Genomic DNA, 16,055 nt, shown 5'->3' on the forward strand with positions numbered 1-16,055 from the left:
GTGGATGTGATGACTGCCTTGTGTTAGCCATGCCTTGATCAGACCCACACCCTTTGTTTATCTTCCTCTTTCTCTAGAAGACTTCCTGTCTCTTAAGAGAGCTTATCTCATCCATGGAGCGCTAGTTTTTAACAATTCAGTTCTCAGAGTTTCTTTTCTTTTGGTGGGGGGGGGGTTGACTTGCTATTGTTGGCATGTGCTGATTTCAATACATAAAATAAAAAGAATATACATGACTTTTGTTTGAAGCATCAGGATTTTACAGTTCTGAAAAATATGGTTATAAATATTAATCCTCATGGTACCAGGTGCAGAATGGCGGGGCCTGAATTGTTTACGCAGATGTGTCTGACAAATTTAGATTTTCTTTTTGTGTTATTTCAAAACCCCAGATATTTTTCTTATTTTTTTCTTTTATATTTCTATAAGTGGAAAATAAAGGAAATATCTGATTCATTGGGGGTTCTGGGTAGTGGGATTCTGATTAGAAAAGACCGAGAATGTGTTTCTTAGTTGAAAAAGTCTTGGGCGTGTCTTCTGGTTGTTTGTTACCAGATGTCACAGGGAGATGGTGCCAAGGACGAGAGAAGAAGAACCCCCAGACCATTGTTACGTATATTTATCTTTATTGTAGTGTTACTGAAAGGAAGTTTATGATTTACAGTCTAAAGGTTAGTTCAAAGGTAACAACTTCCTACAATTCACCGCAGATGGAAGATGTTTGAGAAAACATTCTGCAGGGCATTATTCTCTGTGAGTGACAGCCAGTTTGATTTCCATGCTGAACATTTTTAGTCCGTGTTAACACATGTTTCTGGAGTTTGTTTTCTATTAAGCTTACCTTAAGGGTCAGTATTTTTCTGCTCATACCCAACCGTCTTCTGAAGTTAACAGCTTGATACTGGTCCCCATGTGCCAACACCGCGTGGTAGCACAGACTGTGTGCAGCTGGCTCACGCTGTTCCTTCCTTCCTTCCCCTCCTCTTTGTCCCTGTTCCTGACCTGCAGATGTTGATGAATGTGCGGAAAACGGATGCCACCCGTCAGCTATCTGCTACAATACCCCTGGTTCCTTCTCCTGCCATTGTCAACCTGGATATCACGGGGATGGACTTCACTGCACGCCCGGTAAGGTCTAGGGGGCCGGCAGAGGCGCACATGTGGGCGTGTGTTTTATATTAAGCTTACCTTTAGGGGTCAGCATTCATGAAACATGAACACCTCCTTCACCTCCTCCTTTGCATGACATTCAGCCCAATCTTGGTTTAGCCTGGTCTGGGACCTTAGTTGGGTTTTTTCTTTGGTTACCTCCTGCTGCCTAGTGGTGTGAGATGCCCCATCCGTGTCCCACCCAGAAGCAGCTCAGGTTAACCGGCCTAGTAACCCTCTCTGATTTGGTGAGGATGGTTCAGATGCAGTATCGAGATGACGTTTATTAAGCAGAAGCCACATGGGCTGGTGAGCCAGGAGCAGGTACCCAACTGCTCTGGGGAATGTGGCCAGCTTGGGGAAGTCTGGTGACCGCCAGTGACCTGGAGTGTCGCAGACTTAAACTCTGGGCATCAAGGGATGAATAGAGTTTGACGTGTCTTCAGGGTCTCCTGGGGTGCCTGCACAGATGTCACGGGCTGCTCTTCATTTTACCCAGACAGTGGTAGGCCCCTGAGTGCTGATGGGGCTCTGGTTGCTGTACCCTCAGAGCCAGCCGGGGACTCGCCAGTGCACTGGGGAAGCTGGGGAGAAACCAGGTAGATGGTGGCAGAGCTAAAATAAGAATTCCAGGCTCCAGAATCCCAGTGTTTTTCTAGTTTTCTCATGTCATGCTGTCTTCCAATTGTAGAATAAAAAAATTTCATTGCAGGAGACTTGAGGTTGGCTGGTAAAAGCAGGTGGTTGCAATGCCTTTTACTTCTTTGTGTTTCCCTTTGCTTTGGTCCTGGAAGACTCCAGCTCAGGCCTGACGCCCTGTGAACAACAGCAGCGCTATGCCCAGGCACAGCACGCCTACCCTGGGGCCCGAGTCCACATCCCTCAGTGCGACGAGCAGGGAGATTTCCTGCCATTGCAGTGTCATGGCAGCACTGGCTTCTGCTGGTGCGTGGACCCTGATGGTCACGAAGTCCCTGGTACCCGGACTCCCCCTGGCTCCACCCCACCTCACTGCGGACCACCACGAGGTGAGCCAGCCAGGAAAGAAACCTGGCACCAGCCGACGCCTAGGGCTTCAGATTAGAATGGCCCTGCTGGTGGGTGAGTCTAACCTCTGGCCAGACCACTCGGAGCAGGGCGGGTCACCATCCTTTCCTAGCCTCTTTTTTCCCAGGAGTCCTTGAATAACATGTACACACCTACATTATACACATGTTATAGGGATAGATAGGGATGTACATGTGACATACGTGACCTCTTAGACCCTATGTGGTGCAGGGTTGGATGCTGGGACAGAGTGTGCCGGTCAGGCTAGGGTGCTGCCCTACACCTGTTCTGGCAACTTAGATCCCAGAGACTGATCTTGGTAGATGAGGGTTTTGTCCAGAAGGAAAACTGCCTTCCTGTGTCACTGTTTCACTGGATTCTGCCTCCCAAATTGTAAGAAACAGGATGACACCTGTGCTATCATCAATAGGAAAAATAAGTGCGCACCTGTAGGTGAGGTGGGTCCAGCTAGTAGCTTGTTTTCTCTGACCTGCTAACCCAGCCCACCTTGGTCCAGCCCAGAGTATCAGCAGGGAACCACTCTGACCTCAGCAGCCCTCAGAAGAGACACAGGAATCCAGTTTTTGTCAGCCCATCCGATGTGAGACGCTGAGGACAAACATGTCTGTTCCCACCTGAGCTGCCAGCCAGGGTGTGGACGCTGAGTGCTCACAGCTGAGCCAACAGCAGGCTCCTTGTTGAACTGCTCAGAGATGGGTGAAACGTCTTTTTATTATTACAGAACTTTCTGATGAGGAACATAGGATTGTTTTGATACTATTTCAGTGAAGGTGGCCGTCTGTGAGCCTGCTGGCCAGAGCTCTGTTCTTCCTGCTGAGAAGGGCTCTGTAAACACTAGTCTCAGCTTGTAGCATGTGAGGGGAAGAACGGGAGAATGTGGACAGTTTTGCTCCTTTCCATAATCTTCACTGTTATGGACTTCAGTGGTTCTCAGATTCATGTAGGTAAAACCTGGTGACAGCTCAAGCCACAGTTACACTCTTAGTCCCCCTCTTTTTCTATTTTTAGGAGAAGATTCTGCAGGTCTGAAAAAAAAAGACTACAGAGAATCCGATTTTGCTCATGCCTCTCTCTGAAGTCTTGGTTCTGACTCCAGCTGGGACTGGAAGCAATCAGATGGCTGGGAGGTGCTGTAGGGGAATGGTTTAGAATTCTGTGAGATTTATTAGGACAAGCATGCATTAAGGACAGTGACTCAAAGAGGAGCCAAGACACTGTGAGATGTTAAGACTAAAATAGGGACAGATCTTTTGTGCAGACGTTCTCACGCCCAGCTTCTCCCTGCTGCTGGTCTGGCCTTGGCCACCATTTCTGACTAGTCTCATCTGCATAATGGGGCTACTTTGGGGGGTGTGAAAATGCTCTATGCCCAAGATTTCAAAACATTTAAACCCCTGCCAACCAGAAACAGAAGAGAAAGAAATCCATGGTCGGGTTGAGAAGTAACTTCAGATAGTAAGGAATGAGGGGGAGGCCTGCACATGAGAGGCCTGGGACACGCGTTTCCTAGAAGGTGACTGCTCCGTGTGTCTGCAGCCCACACTGATGTAGCTTGTTGGGTGGTCCCTTGACCCCAAAGTGGATCCTCTGAGTTCAGAATGTGGAGCAGGGTGGCCTTGGGAACTATCCAGGGAATCTCACCTTGTGTGAGGAACTAGCATCCTCTTTCCAGGTTCCTTGAGACACCTTTGGGTGAGGAAGTCAGAGTCCTCCCTTCTCCATGAGGTCTTAAAAAGGGCTTTGCTCCCCAAGGGCCGTGCTGAGTTATCGTGGCAACTGGAGACATTGGCTTCCCCAGCCTCCAGCAGCCTGGCAGTGCAGCTGGCTGGGTTTGCACTCTGATGGTTTCATTCACAATCTCTGCTTTCCCAGAGGAACTGTCTGGGAAACCAATACTGGAACCCAATATCATGTTCCAACTGTGTTCTTGAAAGTCACTGGGGGGATTTTGAGCAAAAGAAAGACATGAAATGCCCCTGTGTTTGAAGCGCACCATTCTGGCTGCCAGTTGAGTTTATACTGGTTTGGGGAGGAGAAGGGCAGAGGTGGGCGGGAGCAGGAAAACCAGGAAGAAGGTGAGCGCAGAAATCCCCGCATGAGAGGATGGGGTCACCAGGGTGACCGGCAGGGGTGCTGGGAGTGAAGAAAGAGCTGACGAGGCTTTTTGACACGTCAGATGTGGAGAGGGAGGAGTCGGGGTGATGGGGTCCGAGCAGTGGGAAAATGGAGATGCTATTTGCAGGTGTAGGGGACTGGTGGAGGAGGGGGATGGTCAGGAAGGCGGGCTGTGTTTGTTAGTTTGACTCTGAGATTGCTGGGAGTAGCAAGTAGATGTTTGGCTGTGTGATTCTGCAGCCCGCAGGCTGGAGGTGCAGGGTTAGCAAGGGGAAGCAGCTCCTTTCACTGGAGCCCCTTTAGGTAATCCTGTCACAAGCAAAGTCTTCTCAGAGAACGGAGAAGTTTCTGAGTTTAGGGCAGAGCCTTGGTGGCACCGTGGGTGCAGCCTGGAGGGAAGTGCTCTGCCAGGGAAGCCAGCAGGACTTTAAGCCTGCCGCGAGCACAGGAGGGAAGGATGTTGGAGGAAAGAGAGTGGGCAGTACAGGTGGCAGGAAGCTAGGACCTGTGGGAAAAGGTTGGGCTTTGGGAGAATCCCAAGAGCAGAGTGGGCCGTGGTGGGAATGAGGAGTTGTTTGCCACCACTCCCGCAGCCCTTCATGCGCCGGTCCACCCAGTTCCACTTTCACTCAGGGGACAGGGCCTAGGGGTCACGTGACACAGCAGAGGCGTCAGTAAGACACACACTGGCCAGTCTCTAGGTGGCCCTCTCAGCAGCAGGTCCTAGGAGCAAGCGAGGAAGAATAGAAATTGGCAGTCAGCATCGCCTAGGCCACTGAGTCCCCAAGGAGTGTCTGCACCAGTGCTTGGCCAGCAGAGGCGCTCTGGGCACAGGCAGGATGGGTGGTGTGGGCCTCTCCTGGCCCTGGCCAGCGGGGAGATTGTCCTCCTCCCAGCTGAGCCTAGCACCCCTGTTCTCCCCGGATGTGGCTTGGCCTCAAAGACAGACCCTCCGGCCTGGGGCGACAGGAACATCAAGATGACCTCTTCTTCTGATTCCCACAGAGAACTTCTAGGAACACGTTTGCTTTCCAAGTCCAGTGTCCAGGGGTGGCCAGGCATGGGGATCTCTGGCTACACGCCTCATTCTGTCCTGGCTCACAATCAAAGGCTTTTTACTCCCTGTCTGCTCAGAGCCCACCCAGAGGCCCCGCACGGTCTGTGAGCGCTGGAGGGAAAACCTGCTGGAGCACTACGGCGGCTCACCGAGGGATGACCAGTACGTGCCCCAGTGCGACCACCTGGGCCACTTCATCCCCCTGCAGTGCCACGGGAAGAGCGACTTCTGCTGGTGTGTGGACAAAGATGGCAGAGAGGTGCAGGGCACGCGCTCCCAGCCTGGCACCACCCCTGCGTGTAAGCTGGGACAGCCTGCCCTGCCATCTTAGCACCCGACCTCTTTCTGTAGGGACGCTGCCAGGGGTGGGTGAAGGTGGGATGTGCGGGGCAACCAGGTCTGTCGAAAGATGTCACTGTGCTGTGTTGATTTACAGTCCAGTCCACCAAGACCCCAATTTGGATTTGGTGTTTGGTTTTTGTCGTTAGCAGCTTCTGTAATGAGAACATCTGGAACTCAGTTTAATAAGCAATTACTGCCTCCTCCCAGCCCAGGGTGAAAGGGATGTTGTCAGCCTGGGGCCCAAAAGAGAAGCTGACACAATACTGGTTCTGTTTTATTCCCTTTAAAAAACAACAAAAAAGAAACCGTTCTGCTTTGTTCTGAAGGAAGTGTATTGTCTCCCTCCCAACTAATTGGCAGTGATTTACATAATTGATCCTTGGGAAAAAAACCCTGGAAATTAGGATTTCTTTTCAAGAACATCTGGAGCACATCTGTCCAGAGTGAAGAACCCTTTATATTTTTCCACATGCTAGTGTGTGAGAAAGTAATTTTTCCTCCCCTCCTCTCCCTGCGCTTATCCCGGCAGGTATACCCACAGTGGCTCCTCCCATGGTCCGGCCCACGCCCCGGCCTGACGTGACCCCTCCGTCTGTGGGCACCTTCTTGCTGTATGCCCAGGGACAGCAGATCGGCCACCTGCCCCTCAATGGCACCAGGCTTCAGAAAGATGCAGCCAAGACCCTGATGTCACTGCATGTAAGGTGGATTTCCCTGGGGACAGGGCATGGGGATGTTGGGGTGCAGCCCCACTGCAGGGCAAAGGACTGCAGAGAAAGGACCTCCAGGAAGGTGTCTGGCCTGTAGTTCCCCTTCATGGGCCTGAGGCCAGCGCCAAAGAAGTGGAGCTCTTTGTTGCTGGGCAGCATGTGCGACTGACCAGGGCTGTCCTCTCCCCTGGCTCCACAGGGTTCCAGACCTATAGAAAGGGAATTTCAGAGTTGACAGGGTGTGGTGGCTGTATGGTGGCCCAAGGGAAAATGGACAGGATTTTACCCCGAGACCCCAGGGTTCTCCCCATGTCACGGACATCTCCACAGAGATCTTGGCCATCAGCACGGCAGGAGGACCAGCTGGGGAGCAGTGGTTCCTGTGACCAGCTGGGAACTCTGAGGGGAAATCAGTTGGGGACCTCCTCCCTGTTTCCAGCCCGCCGCCACCCCCTTTCTGGTTCTGTGAGTTTGACCCGCCTTCTCTGCCTTGCTCCGGGACACAGGTGTGGGGAGCACATGATGGCGCAGAGGAGGACCTGTGCCCCAATCCTTAGCTAGCAGTCTCCCATGTGCCCGAGAGCCCCAATTTGGAGAGAGGGATTTCTCTACAATGAGCCAAAGTGAAGGGGCTCCCGGGAAAGGCGCTGGCGCTGCCAATGGAAAATCACCTGGTTTTGTTTCTAAACTTGCTCACCCGAGAGAAAGCACAGCGTTCGCGCGTGCATTCCCTTCTGTTAGCGAACTGACTCCTTATTTGGTTCCAGAAGAAGCTCAGAAGAAGCCAGTGTTTAGAAAGCGATGTGTTTTTTTCTTTTTAAGTCCCTTCCCTCCCCCTGTAAACTCTCCCATGCTGTTCGTAAAAGTTCCTTTCCAAGAGGTGGGAACTAGGAAGTTGCCATCACCGCATGATAACTGTCTTTTACTCCAGCCAAGGCAGATGGCTTGATTGCTTCTCTGAACGCGGCTCTGCTGAAGGCTGGGTGGGGAAAGGCAGGCAGTGGCACTCAGACAGAAATGGGACATGGGTGATAATCACATTTTAAGCAAATCTACTTAAACTGAAACTTTTTCTCCAAGAAACTTTGAAGTTGTGATATGGATTTATGAATTCCATGGGTTGATGGGAGCGTATATGAATGTGTATACCCTTTCGGGCAAATGAGTTTTTAATTTTAATTTTCAATTAAAAGGTCCCCCTAGGTCCCCAATATGAACTGCTTGCTTCTCCCAAGAAGCCAAATCCTGTTTCATACAGCCTTTCTCGTCAAGCCAAGCCCCAAGAGCTTTGTTAAGCAAGGCAGGAACTGGTGTGACCTCAGGGATGGCCAGATGGCCCCTAGATGTTGGCTTTGAACATCTGCTGGGCTTCACAGAGCAGGCGTCAGGATTGCAGACTGGATGAAGCAACTGCTGCATGGGGTTGAGAAAAGGACTAACATGGGCTTAGAACTTAACAAAAAAGACCTTGTCACTTGTTTAGCTATAAGGAAGGAGGGAGACCTTGCTAGCCAGAGGTTAGAAGGCCCCGTTCCCCAGTCCTTAGCCCACCAAACCGTAAGCTTTCTTTTATACGGAGCACACCTGAACGCTTGCTCCTTCCTGAGAATGAGGGACAGGAGTACGGGCGACTGCAGCTCATGGGGGAAAGATGCCATTGTATTAAGAGAGGGAGGGAGGACTAATTTTAGAAAGGCTCTTTGAAAAAGGGCTGATAACATCTGAAAGGATTCAGTTTTAGCTCAGTAAAATATTAGGTAATATTTTGCTGAGACCATGTCCTCTAATCACTGAAGGGGCTGATTTTTTAAAAAATTAAACCCCTTCGTTTTTATTGTCAGCTGTAAGAGTACTGCATCCTAATTACAGATTGGGACACTTTAAACACATTTATGCTATGAATTCTTAAAGCAATACACTAGCATTGGGTTGCACATGAGGAGACCATGGCATAGAGAGGTTATGTACCTAACTCACACAACTAGTAAGGACTGGGCCTCTGTAGCCCACGGGTCCAGCTGCTGTCTGCATGACCACAGTGTGGGGTTGCTCACTACAGTCACGCATGAATGAGGCAGCTGAGTGTGAGCTTGGGGGAAATCTGAAGAATTCTAATTCTTCCAATTCTGTGATTTGGTGCATCAAGGGCTCCATAGTCGTTGGGATTGATTACGATTGCCGGGAGAGGACTGTGTACTGGACAGATGTTGCTGGGCGGACAATCAGCCGTGCCAGTCTGGAACCAGGAGCGGAGCCCGAGACGGTTGTTAACTCAGGTCAGTGGCTTCACTCAGCAGACACCTTGCCCTTCCTTTGGTTCTGCTAATTCACTTCGCTGTCTTATGCTGAAGCCTCCTCTTCATTCCCCCTCTCTAAACAAACACTTTCACACGTAGGGAATGAAAAGATGATTGTTACTGCGAGCCCTTCTTGAAGAACTCATGGTCAGAACTCACGGGTGGTGATGGCTTGCTCTGCCTGGCCTCTGCACTATGGCCGCCTGGTACCATCAGCCTGGGGGGGTCTGCTAGTCAAACAGAAGCCAGAGGTGGCAGGAAAAGGAACAGCAATACCTGCTCCTCCGTTAACTTGGTTCTGGGGACTTAAAGACTGCTCAGCCGTCCTTGCTTTGACAGGTTACACACAGCGGGTCTCTCTGATGCTGGTGCCCCTTGCGAATACGCCAGCCCTGCCTTTGCTTTCTCCCCAGGTCTGATAAGCCCCGAGGGACTGGCCATCGACCACATCCGTAGGACAATGTACTGGACAGACAGCGGCCTGGATAAGATAGAGAGGGCCCAGCTGGACGGCTCTGGACGCAAGGTCCTCTTCCACACGGACCTGGTGAATCCCCGCGCCGTCGCTGTGGATCCAATCCGAGGGTCAGCTGGGCTTCTAACTCTCCCGTTCCCTGTACCTCCTGATTCAGAGCCCCTGGATTTAAATACAGTGTGGGGAAGGTCAGAACAAGACAGGAAAAGCTCAAACACATTAATTTAACAAAGATTTATTAAGGATCTCTTAGGTGTCAGGCAAAGACCAAGGCCTGTTCTTTCATACAGCTTATATTCTATGTGGGTGATTATGAAGTTTTGAGATACACAAAAATCAAGAAATATAAAATGAACCCCCCTCAACAACACTCATAAGCAGAGCAAGTCAAAACTTGCACTGGTGAATCAGAAATGATGCTGTAGACTGTGCTTCTTGGAAGTGAAATAATGGACCATAACAGTTTTCCTCAACACATATTAGAAAGTGATAAGACAGTGAACAAACAAGAAAAGTACTAGTGTGTCATGTGATACGTGTGGAATTCAGAGTTGAGAGAGTGACCAACCCGGGCTACTGTGGACCCAGTGGTCAGGCAAGGGCCTGAGGAGGTGGCATGTGAGCTGGCCCTGGGGCAGGCCTCCTTCAGCAACACACTCAGCCAGAGGAAGGCCACAGGGGCCTACCTCACTTAAATGGCAGGAGGAACCAACGCTCACACACTGGGCGTTTTATTTTTCTGGCCTCATTATTATTGGAGCAAAAGTCGAGATAAAAATTTTCACTGTGACAGTTAATTGCTGAGGTCACCAACTGGGACATACAGGACTTGGTCAGTTTCAGTACTTGTTAGAACCAGGGAGCATTTTTATAACTTGAGAAGCTCTTGCTATATTTAAGAGGAACTTCTACCAAATGAAATTCCAGAGAAGCCCTTCCAATCAGTGAAGAAAACGTTCAGCCTTAATTTTTAGCAAAGTAGCTTTTGGCTAAGAAATACTTAGTGCAACGCCCCAAGCACTTCTGACCTGTGGGTCCTACACATTGGGGAAGATGTTTGTCTAGCCCAGTTGACTTAGCCACAAGAATTACTAGCCCTCTTCGCAAACCTCTTCTTGCAGAGGTGTGCCCTCCTGCCATTTGGCAGGCCCATTTTTCCTCTTTGATGCTTGGCCTGAAACGAGACACCTGGTCAGGTCTCCGTGGTTTGGGGAAAGGCGTACTTTGAAGCCGAAAGCCATGCCACAGCCATGAGTTTAAAGACCAAAAAAAGAGTTTTGTTTCTCATCATGATAGCAAATAACAGAAGCTAACAGACTACAAAGCCACAGGGTCCTACCTCGCTTAAATGGCAGGAGTAACAAACACTCACACACTAGGCCTCTTATTTTTCTGGCCTCATTATTGGAGCAAAAGTCAAGATAAAAATTTTCCCTGTGACAGTTAATTGCTAAGGTCACCAACTGGGACAAGTTTGAATGCAGCACATTTAATCTTCCACAACTGCTCAGTGGAATAGTTGTTAAGCCTTCATGGGTATTTCTCATTCACATTCTCTAGATTTTACCCTTACCACTCTCTTCCTTAAGCAATCCATAAATAATTTGTGTGTCTGTGTGAACTTATCTGGGACTTGTGAGCTTGTTTTCAGTGACCTTGAGTCACTTTGGGGACGGAGCCAGATCACGGATGATAAAGCTGTGATGGGAACGGCTCTACCGGCCCCCTCCACCTCAACTGAGTGGAAACGCTTTTGGGCTTTTGTTCTCAGCTTTCCTCTCCCTCCCCTGTTGGGCATAAGGAATGAAGTTCACAGCAGGAGAAACCTGTGATTTCTTCCTCTCCCTGCTCTCCCTGAGGTCCTCTGTGGCTCAGTTGATTTATTCAGTGCTCCTATAGATTTTGGTCACCATTACCACTGCTATAGCCACAAACCTGCTTCTTTACATATAACCCATTTCCAATTAACAGGACCATATTACACAGTATTTTCTGGTTATCTATTCAATGAGTATTTTTCATCTTTAACAAGGTTAAAGATGAAAAATTTTCATCATTTACAAGCTAACTCACTTGAAGTGTTTCCACCCTTGGATGCCAGGTACAGCACAGCTGAGATTCCCCTTGTTAAGTGCCAAACATTATTTTCCCTGAAAGAAAGTAGTTAAGGAGAACTATTTCCCTCCAGATCCCTGCCTGAACAAGTCTCAACAGGTTCCGTACTTTCTATAGCTAAGCTATTCCTAACAACTACATTTCTTTGCATGCTAATCCAAGATCCAGTTCCAGATTGCCACAAATTAAGGGTTTCTGGGCAATTGAGTCAGGGATGTCTGAGAGAGACTGGGACAATGACGACTTATGCCAGTTACAATTGTCAAAAAACCTTGTGATGCAGGTTAAGAGTGAAACATGGTCCTGTATGTTATTTATCGCTGTGTAACAAAGTGCTCCAAAACACGTATTGTCTCCCAAGTTTCTGTGAGTTAGGAATCTGGGTACGTGTTAGCTGAGTGCCCCTCCCAGGGTTGCAATTGGCCATTGGCCAACCTGTAGTGGTCAAGGCTCGGCTGCGGGAGGACCCACTTCCAAACATGCTCCACGGGCTGCCAGAGACACCAGGTCCTTGCCACCTGGTCCCCTTTTTCGGATAGCTGGCGACATGGCATCTACCCTCCCTCAGAGGGTGCAAGAGAGGGCACCCAAGACAGAAGCCAGTTTTTTTAAACCTAATATTGGAAGTGGCCTCCCATCATTTACGGGTACTCTGCTCACTAAAAGCAGGACCTAAATCCAGACAAAGTCCAGGGGATTGCTTAAGGCTGTAAGTCCCAGGGGATGGGTTGCCACAGGCTGCATGGCTATTCTTTCATAATCTTGATTTTTAATTTATCTACAGCAACTTGTACTGGACAGACTGGAATAGAGAAGCTCCTAAAATTGAAACATCTTCTTTAGATGGAGAAAACAGAAGAATTCTGATCAATAAAGACATTGGATTACCCAATGGCTTAACCTTTGACCCCTTCTCCAAACTGCTGTGCTGGGCAGATGCAGGTACTGCTGCTGATGGAGTGCGCAGATGGAGCCCCACACCCTGCATGAGCACTGACAGATTCCACTGCAGAACCAAATCCCATCATTGAAGTCTTTCTGGTTTCAGTACATTGGTAACAGTATAGCACATAATCTGTACCTTTGGTTGGTAAACATTTTTTTTTTGAGACAGAGCCTCAAGCTGTCGCCCTGCGTAGAGTGCGGTAGCATCACGGCTTACAGCAACCTCCAACTCCTGGGTGTAAGCGATTCTCTTGCCTCAGCCTCCCGAGTAGCTGGGACTACAGGTGCCTGCCACAATGCCCGGCGATTTTTTGGTTGTTTGGCAGGCCCAGTTGTTTTCAAACCTACCAACTCTGGTGTATGTGGCTGGCGCCTTAGCCGCTTGAGCTACAGGTGCCAAGCCTGGTTGGTAAAATTTTAAAGAATATTTTTAAATGGTCCTTACCATCTTTTGCAATGGAGGCGGGTAGTGCCTGAATCAGGCAATTAAGTTTGTATTGCTTGCCTCAACATGAACACCCAGCATGTTTTTTAAAAGTTAAGAAGAAATATTAAGCACTGTTGAATTGGCAAACAGAGATACATGAATGGAAGTTATTTTCTTTGGTCAGTATAACTTACCTATAAACATCTATTACTTTTAACAGTATGCTACTATGCCAAGAACATTCTTGGAGAAGTGATGTAGCAGGGTGGCTCCTTTGAGTAGTAATTTGGGGTTGCTAATGCCCAGGTTTATCCATTTCTATTGTGTGCTTTTCATTATTAGTATAACTGAAGAGATGCTTGTGTCTAGTTCTGTGTTAAATATGAAAAAGGCTGTTCTTGAAGAACTGTATCTAATTAAGGGGACTATAATCACTTTCACAACCCATCCAAAACAAATTGCATTTTAAAAGGATATGTGAAATTTAATTCCACGAGAACTGTGAAACTTGGAAATTATTGAATTATTTAGGTACTGCAGAACTTTCGAGACTGATTTCTTTACAGTGAAAAATATGAGTCATGCTACCATCTTAGCTGGTTTCCCCTTCTGGTGAAAAGCAAATATATCCTTTAAAAAGTATTCAAGGATTTTTGCAGGACACAATAAAAGGGACTCTACCTAACAAATGCAAATATTATAACAAACATGGTTGGTTGCAACCTCACATTAACCTGAAATTAAAAAAAATATATAGAAAAAAAGGATTTTGGTTAAAGGGTTGCTTTGGCTAATATACTTTGCCTTCAAAGGGTATTCACCCAGATGTTAGGCTTACAGTTTAAAGTTAAAGCTTGAAATCATGTAAGTTATAAAAATATCTCTACCTGCATTGGAAAATAACCAGATTTGGGAAGCGCCTGTGGTTCAAAGGAGCAGCCCCATATACTGGAGGTGGCGGGTACAAACATTGCCCCGGCCAAAAACTGCAAAAAAAAAAGTAATAAAGAAGAAAAAAAATAGCCAGATTTCAGTAAATGTTAACACCTTCTTCCAAAAAAACCTTTTGACTACTAAAAATTGAAATGTAGCCAAGTGCAGTGGCTCACACCTGTAATCCTAGCACTCTGAGAGGCTGAGGTCAGAGCGTGGTGGTATAGGCCAGTAGTCCCAGCTAGTCAGGGAGGCTGAGGCAGGAGGATCACTTGAGCCTAGGAATTTGAAGTTGTTGTGGGCTGGGGTGAGGCCTTGGCACTCTAGCCAGCAATAGAGCAAGACTCTGCCTTAAAGAAAATAAATAAAAATTAAAAAAATAAAAACTGAAATGCTATTCAACATACTGAAGACTAATAATAGAACAGGGCATTTTACAGTTGCTAATTTGTATGGCTGCAGTGTAAGTAAAATTGCCTATTTCTGTTCTACCTTTCCTTTGAGAAGGAATTTATTCATCACTATCATTTTTTGCCAAAGCAGCTTTTCTTTTTCTCCTCCATGATGGAAAGGTCTCATTTTCCCCTTTTGATATTTTAAAAGGAACCAAAAAACTGGAGTGCACACTACCTGATGGAACTGGACGGCGTGTCATTCAGAACAACCTCAACTACCCCTTCAGCATCGTCAGCTACGCAGATCACTTCTACCACACAGACTGGAGGAGGTGAGACCACGCTCTCTGCACTCCTGGATACACTGCTTGTTTTACCAAAACTTAATTGGCTTTAGTAATGATAAGTCCTCCGCTGGGGCTTTTGTTTCATTATCTCATTAACGGGTAACATCCTTTAAGTGTTACCGCTTTTGAAATTACGCTTTTATTTCACCCAGAAGTTAATGGTATTGCTCACTGACAGCTTAAAAGTGGAAGGCTATTTGTTAACATGTAAGTTAAAAAGGAAGCACATTACTCTAAACCTGTTCAGAGAACAAAAGACTGCCCCTAAGTGGCACCATGAGGTATATTATTAGATAGGGTTTGAATGGATTTTTAAAAAATGTGAACACACTGTGCACATAGGAAAACTAAAACTACTACTCAGTTCTCAAATGAAGAAATGGGGAACAGAAAAAAGTGTCTATGCTCTCTGCCCCACCTCCTACAATTTTGATGTAATTGGTCTGGCATGAGGCCCAGGCAACAGTATTTTTAATAGATCCCCACGTGATTCTAAGTGCAGCCAGGGCTGAGAGCATTTAGAACAGTGCGTGGCATCGGCATCACCCCCCCAAGCAGAAGGCTCAGAGATTATCTCGCTACTGAAATTGACCCTGTATCTAACCTCCTATTTTTTTTACTGAGTGACTGACTCTCCATGAATTCACCCTTTCTGTTACCAGGGACGGTGTTATATCAGTAAATAAAGACAGTGGTCAGTTCACTGATGAGTATCTCCCGGAGCAGCGATCTCACCTCTACGGGATAACTGCCGTCTACCCCTACTGCCCAGCAGGTAAGTTAAGTGGACACACTTCTGGATGCTTCCTGGAGTAGCAGGGAAACAGAAATTGATTACTCACGGCCAGTTTACCCCTGCTGCCTCTCAACTGGGTTTATCTATGCACAAAAGGAAAACACTTGCTGTTGTCACTTGATTACAGAATATTCACCTCCCACCCCCCACTCTGTCCTCACAGGAAGGAAGTAAATAGGAATGTAAAGGTGGACTTGGAGTTTACAATCAGAACCTGGACCCTAAAGAACATTTACTGCAAAGTGAAGAAAAGTGAAAAAGGCATTGGCCACGAGAAGTTCCTGTATACACCAGATGAACATTTTTAGTGCAAAAAACTACATTTTGTGAAGTTTATACCTCAATCTTTACTACTGTACCTTTAAAAACAAAGGTTGTTATTGCAAGTTTTAAAAAGTAATAGAATTTTAATTGTTGCCTATTAAAGCAATTTCTTATAAACATTTATCATATTTAAAAGATCAGATTCAACTAAGAAAGAATTAAGAGTCTCAGACTCTAAATCTGATTTTTGTTATGGATTCTTTCTGGCCAAGAAACTAAAACCTGTGCTCAGTATAAAATACACAGTCCTAAGGATCATAAACTTTGACACAGTGAGCGAGGGCAGTGCAGAACGGAGGGGACGTGACCAGTTATTTATGGTTTCCCAACAGAAGTTCTCACACTATTTTTTTTACCTCTACATCAGTGCATTTCTATTTATATCAAAAGGTGCTAGAATGATTCAGTTTGTATTTTCTGATCCTGAAAATGCCTCTACAGAAGTACTCACAGAAAGTTTACTACATTAATAAATACCAAAGGTGTAACAGTTCTCAAATTTTCTAATTATTCCAATAAAAAATTTAAGTTTTCCTATGACTTCAGCATCTACGTTGTCT

General features: G+C 47.1%; 1 protein-coding gene across 1 annotated transcript in view; it reads left to right on the forward strand.

Moving 5' to 3' along the window:
- The window catches only part of NID2 (nidogen 2), a 58,612-nt gene extending 42,584 nt beyond the window's left edge, over nt 1-16,028 (forward strand). Inside the window, exons 12-21 of the mRNA XM_053594218.1 lie at nt 1,009-1,128; nt 1,944-2,177; nt 5,467-5,688; nt 6,261-6,430; nt 8,588-8,717; nt 9,152-9,323; nt 12,113-12,270; nt 14,237-14,360; nt 15,038-15,150; nt 15,335-16,028. Of these exons, the coding sequence (XP_053450193.1) occupies nt 1,009-1,128; nt 1,944-2,177; nt 5,467-5,688; nt 6,261-6,430; nt 8,588-8,717; nt 9,152-9,323; nt 12,113-12,270; nt 14,237-14,360; nt 15,038-15,150; nt 15,335-15,345 (1,454 nt within the window). The 3' untranslated portion in view covers nt 15,346-16,028. The remainder of the gene's footprint in view (nt 1-1,008; nt 1,129-1,943; nt 2,178-5,466; nt 5,689-6,260; nt 6,431-8,587; nt 8,718-9,151; nt 9,324-12,112; nt 12,271-14,236; nt 14,361-15,037; nt 15,151-15,334) is intronic.
- The last annotated feature ends 27 nt before the right edge of the window (nt 16,029-16,055 follow it).

The sequence above is a fragment of the Nycticebus coucang genome, chromosome 6, assembly GCF_027406575.1.
Source record: "Nycticebus coucang isolate mNycCou1 chromosome 6, mNycCou1.pri, whole genome shotgun sequence".
Lineage (NCBI taxonomy): Eukaryota > Metazoa > Chordata > Mammalia > Primates > Lorisidae > Nycticebus > Nycticebus coucang.